Source organism: Aricia agestis, chromosome 3 (assembly GCF_905147365.1).
Source record: "Aricia agestis chromosome 3, ilAriAges1.1, whole genome shotgun sequence".
Classification (NCBI taxonomy): domain Eukaryota; kingdom Metazoa; phylum Arthropoda; class Insecta; order Lepidoptera; family Lycaenidae; genus Aricia; species Aricia agestis.
Window position 1 is genome coordinate 14,996,167 of NC_056408.1, and position 6,295 is coordinate 15,002,461.

Consider the following 6,295-nt stretch of genomic DNA (forward strand, 5'->3'; position numbering starts at 1 on the left):
GTAAAACAGCGCTTGCGCTGTGTTTCGCCGAGTGAGTGAGTTTACCGGAGGCCCAATCCCCTAACCCCTACCCTATTCCCTTCCCTACCCTCAACTTTTCCCTTCCCTTCCCTTCCTTACCCTCCCCTATTACCCTATTCCCTCTTAAAAGGCCGGCAACGCACTTGCAGCTCTTCTGATGCTGCGAGTGTCCATGGGCGACGGAAGTTGCTTTCCATCAGGTGACCCGTTTGCTCGTTTGCCCCCTTATTTCATAAAAAAAAAAGAATCGTACATTTTCAGTTGACAAGCCTATATTCTTCCCTCTGTGGTCTACTCTATATATTCTGTGCCACAATACATACAAATCGGTCCAGTAATTAGCGTTCAAACTTGATATTCAGCTTAATAATAATATTATTACCATTAGGTACTTATAATAAATATTGGCTATGGTACTTGCTTTACGGCCATTCCCAATATTTGATCTATCTCTGGTTTTGCCTTACTAGAGATAGGAATAGCTCACAATTGACATAAAATATATGTCTCTAATGTCTAACGGCCGTTCCCAATATTTGATCTATCTCTGGTTTTGCCCTACTAGAGATAGGAATAGCTCACAATTGACATAAAATATATGTCTCTAATGTCTGATGTGAGTTATTCCTATCTCTAGTAGGGCAAAACCAGAGATAGATCAAATATTGGGAACGGCCGTAAGTGAGCTATTCCTATCTCTAGTAGGGCAAAACCAGAGATAGATCAAATATTGGGAACGGCCGTTAGTCACTCACTGGAGTGACTAAAGCAAATACCATATGATGACAAAATATGACGCCCGCAACTCCGTTGCACCAAAATTAGCTTATCGCGCGAGAACCGTACTTTTTCCGGGATAAAAAGTATCCTGTGTCCTTTCCCGGGACTCAAAGTATCTCCATACCAAATATGAGCAATATCGGTTCAGCGGTTTAGTGAAGAGGTAACAGACAGACAGACAGACAGACACACTTTCGCATTACTAAGTAATGTATGTATGTGTAAGTATTTCTAGTATGGAAGTGTATGGATGGATTCGCATTTTTTTTTAATGTCGGAACGTGTCAGATCTAAGAACTTTTTCTCTCGAACAATGCTTTCCTTGACCTCCGTCAATCAGTAGCAGGCAGTAGCGGTGCCCCGCGGTGACCAATCGTCCACGGATCGAACTTAAATCGATTACGACTTGATCGATTAAAAAAAATCGCACCCCGCAAAAACATGAGTGACGTTTTCGAAAGAATTTCATCGGAAAGTGAAACGTTATTGCTCTCACTTTTTTTCTTCGGACCTTCAGATTTTCGATGAGAAAAAAAAAAGGATTGACACAATATCGTGCTAGGTAGGGTAGGTAATACTTTGATCTGATTTCTTTCGTTTACAACATATTTTTGAAAATTTGGCATTCTTTTGGTGACCTTTTAGAACTAATGCCCTCACCTTGTGAAGTGCCAATAAATAATACTACGCAAAGGGTGCTACACGCACATATTTAAGGTAAATAATCTGACGTCGTATATTGACAGAAAAGTTGTCAAACGTCGAATAAAACTTTTTGTTTACTGTTTATCATAGACTTATTTATATACGTTTATGCTGGTGTCTCTACTCTCTAGGCAATCTCTATGAAAGCATTATAATATCCTATAACCTATCTATAGAGAGCGATAGCTCTGCAAATTGCAATACATACTTCCTACCAAGATTTTGTGGCACTTGACAAAATATGACAATCGAGTGTCTTAACGTTTTATACTGTACTCGGCGAAACATGGCGGTAGCGGTCATTGACTCCCTGTCAAAAACTTGTCATTTTCTATATAAACCGCGATTGACAATGAAGTGTCAGATGTTGTCAATCGCAGCTTTGTATAGAAAATGACAAGTTTTTGACAGGGAGTCAATGACCGCTACCGCCATGTTTCGCCGAGTACAGTATAGATACTGTAAGCTAAGATAATAATTATCACTATTAATACTCTATTTGATGTATATATTGTATATATTTGATATATTTACCGACTTGAAACCGCCAAATTCTGAAACTAAATGATAGTCTCGCTTGGAGAAATATAAGGGCTTCTCCAAGCCAGAACAATGATCAATATACCGTAGGATATCTAATAAGAAGAAATCATCATTTCGCATAACGTTCCGTTTGACCTTAATAACGTAGATAAGTATCAAATGACTACATTTTGTAAAGCCTGGAAGCTCGGATTAAGTCATCACCATGGTTTGTCGTTATGGTCTAAATCAGGGTTTCTCAAACTTTCGGTTCCACGAACCACTAATTAAATTTCCAGGTGACAGCAAACCCCTTACTCATTACTGAAATCCAGGGGGGATCCTCCTCCCCTTTAGGAAGGGGAATTCACCGCATTGCGTGAGACTTCGAAATACTCTGCCTGTCTAGCTGCCCAAAAATCTATCAAAGACATCCTTTTGAAATCAGCTTGAAGAGTTTCATTTACGGACATAATATCTAATAATGACTCCTGTTGCCACTATTACGTAAATCTTGCCGCGAACCCCCTGTCGTCGAATGGCGAACCCCTAGGGGTTCGCGTACCCCACTTTGAGAAACCCTGGTCTAAATGATATGCCTGGTAATGTCTACCTGGAAGAGCTACACGGTAAAGCTTACCCTGATAGGGAAGGAAATGATGATATCAAACAATTTAAACACAACACTGTTTAGCCCAATTTAGGTTGTATTATTGTCATGAAAATGCTCTTGAGAGTAACATTATTATTTCATTCTACTTTCAAAATCATTAAGTAATGAACAGACATTTCTTTGCCGTAATTTTAAATTACAAGTCGATACACATCAATAATTTATCATTCTTGCACTTGACCGTCAATTATCTTAATTCAATTAATTGAAGTAAAATTCAGTAGCCCGTATCAAAACGAATTGAAAAAATTAAAAAATGTTGTCTATGCTTTTATACGATTCTTTTTATAGTTCTTTGTGTGGTCTGTGTAAAAAGGCGCGAACCGTTGGGCGCCATTGTTCATGTCCGATTCGAATTTGGAACGCGGGCTTCCCGCCGTTTTATTATTCGCGGGAGCCGCTGAAATGTTTTTAATGTCATTTGACTTGGAACCTTTTTTTAGGAGCCATTGTCAGCTAATAGAAGAGCAATTTTGCTTCGACATTATATAATTGAACATGTCAATTTCGATTTCGTTTAATTACGTCTTAATTGCTTTTAGCCACTAATTAGAATACGATTCATATTCATACTATGATTTTAAAAAGTAGTTAGTGAAGTAAAGAAACGTTTCTTTGCCATATAAAGTACTTATTTCACCCATATCATTTTTTTGAAGTGACTAAATAAGTATGTCACCATGGCAACGTCCATCGCTATCCCGTCGCACAAACAATGGTCGCCGTCAGTCTCGAGTTGTACCTAATAATTTACTATTATTTATTCAACAAATCCATATAAAAAGTACCCAGTAGGCGATTCTCAGACCCACTGAATATGCATGTAAAATTTGGTTAAAATCAGTAAAACCGTTTCGGAGGAGTACGCGGCCTAACATTGTGACACGAGAATTTTATATATAAGATGTTCATTATTTATATATAGTCAGCTTTACTATTATTTATAAAAGTATCGATATTGTGTTTTTTCATTCAGTGACGTCTCTTGTAAAATCCGCCGTGTTTACTTTTTAGTCCAAAAAATTTGAATTAAAAGACCTAATTATATATTAATAGGTGTTTGCCTTTACTATTATTTGGAAAAGTATCGATAAGTATTTTTTCATCGTCTCTAGTAAAATCCGCCATTGCTAGTCATCAAATTTTGAAGGAGGGCGTTCCTTTCGTGGTCATTTCGTGTCCCAATCGTGTCCTAGCTGTTTCTTATCTTATGTCCATAGACATAATATATACTGTCGTATTATAGGTTTATGCTTATGTCATTGGTAGTCAGCATAGTGATTAATGATTATATTCTTTTTGGTAGTCAGTACCTATGACCACAGTATAGCAATATGACATAGGGACTAATATTGCTATACTGTGCTATGACATAATATTATGCTATGAGTTATGATATGACACAACGATGTAAACAAAACTATGAAACAAAACCTGACAAAACCAAACAGGAGCACAAACTAAAAAATGAATAAAAAATACTCACCAAAATCCATAGAAAAAAATCACAAAATCATAAATTATGACAACATACATGAGACAACCACTGATTGCTGGGAAAACGGTAGCTAACCAGTCATCCCTCAAAGTCGACGAGAGTCGGAGCCGGAACCAAATTCCTCAGCTAGTAAGTACAATAACAATCCATACTTCCATAATAATCTATCTATATATATAAAACTCAAAGGTGACTGACTGACATGGTGATCTATCAACGCACAGCCCAAACCACTGGACGGATCGGGCTGAAATTTTAAATGCAGGTAGATGTTATGACGAAGGCATCCGTTAAGGAAGGATTTTCATAAACTCCAACCCCAAGGGCTTAAAATAGGGGATGAAAGTTTGTATATAATAAAACTTCTTAATGCGAGCGAAGCCGCGGGCAAAAGCTCGTAATATTATAAATCCGAAAGAAAGTCTGTTTGTCTGGGCACGATGATAGTAAAATTATGAATTATAATCATCATTGTTATAAGAAATCAAACTTGGAAACAATAACATTTTGCCAATGCGGTAATCGAACATTTCACCCTAAATCAAGAACCAACCTCTACTTCAGCCTTTCCCAAAGTAGGCGATAACGCCCCCTTGTGGGCGCTGAAAGTCTGGAGGGTAGGACACAGAAAAAAAATTAGGGCGTTGTGTAGAGGCTTGGAAGGCGATTTGTAATTCCATTTCATCTGGATGCATTTTAAATTAAAACAGTGGGGGGCGCTGAAACATAATTTGTTTTCAAGGTGGGCAATAGACAAAATAAGTCTGGGAACCCATGCTCTATTTGGCTATTTTGGACGTCGTAGTAAAAATTTGATCAATGTTATTTTGATCTCTTTTGTAATAAGCTCGTCTCCTGAAACAGAAAGACGATGCGACGTCGAACATTTCAGCTACGCATCGCAGTATGGCAAGAAATAGAGAGCCTTTGTCTTCACCAGCTTCTGATGAGGCAACAACACAGCCATGCAGGTTATAATGGCCATCATTTTACGTAATGTGTTATGTGGCATGTCGCTAACATAGGGTAGACGGCGAAGCAGCAACTAGGCTAGAAACTTTTTATAGAGAGCACCGTTCCTAATTTCGGTGATTTAAGATTCAGTTATTTCCTTCTTCCTACGTATTTACATAAGTAACTTACTGTAAAATTATAATAAGTAATAATATTATTATACTTAATATACTATACAGGGTGTAAAAAATTAAGTGATAATACTTTAGGGTGTGTACGTGTTCCTTGTAGAGAATTGACTGTGAAAGTAGCAGCGCTGAAAGACCAAAAATTGGGGATTGGGGAAACTAGTGACGCTCTGGCACTTGCCCATACAAAAGTGAAATAAAATTTTCGTCTTTCAGAGCTGCTACTTTCACAGTGAACTCTCTACAAGGAACACGTACACACTCTAAAGTATTAGGTATCATTATTTTTGTAACACACTGTAGATGCAGACCAACAGAGCGACATGCCGTACGTAATCAGACAGAAACTTATGCCAATTTACGACAAATTCTAGCAGTTGTGGTACCACCAATTATGAACATGAACCCTTATCGCAATATTACATCAAGGTAACTTGCTACTATCAGACAAACTGATTGCTTATTAGTTATTTGCCACTCGTTGAGCATATTTTTTATTTTTAAAATGCACAACGCCATCTATTGAACTTACAGGCAACTTCAAATTCAGCTTATTAGTCAATAAGTTCATTTTAAATCTTACAGATGTCACTATTTCGTTTATTGTTTGAATGTGCTTAATATAGATGGCGCTTTATATCGACATGGCGACGCGTTATGTTATATTTTCTCAATTTCGCTAAAATATTTTTTTTTTTTTTGCTTAGCAACCAACCAAACACAAGAGAAACTCTTTATTCAACCATGGAAGCAGCTTTCTATAGAATCTGGGGCCATCTTCTACAGTTTCTGCGGTATCCAGACGGGAGGCAAAGACAACTATTCGCATTAGCAATCGACGTTGTTGTTATAATCTACTGCTTCGGTTTTCTACTCCTTGCGATGTACGAAGCGGCTGTTATTGGCCAATAAAAATATTTTTTGTCTAATTTTATAAAATTATTTAAAACTGCA

General features: G+C 37.4%; 1 protein-coding gene across 1 annotated transcript; it reads left to right on the forward strand.

Moving 5' to 3' along the window:
• Nucleotides 1–4,184: 4,184 nt before the first annotated feature.
• Nucleotides 4,185–6,295, forward strand: LOC121725375. The gene is made up of 4 exons (XM_042112265.1): nt 4,185–4,328; nt 5,064–5,170; nt 5,645–5,770; nt 6,049–6,295. Exons 1-4 carry the CDS (start codon nt 4,224–4,226, stop codon nt 6,251–6,253), a joined length of 543 nt encoding a protein of 180 aa, XP_041968199.1. The 5' UTR covers nt 4,185–4,223; the 3' UTR covers nt 6,254–6,295.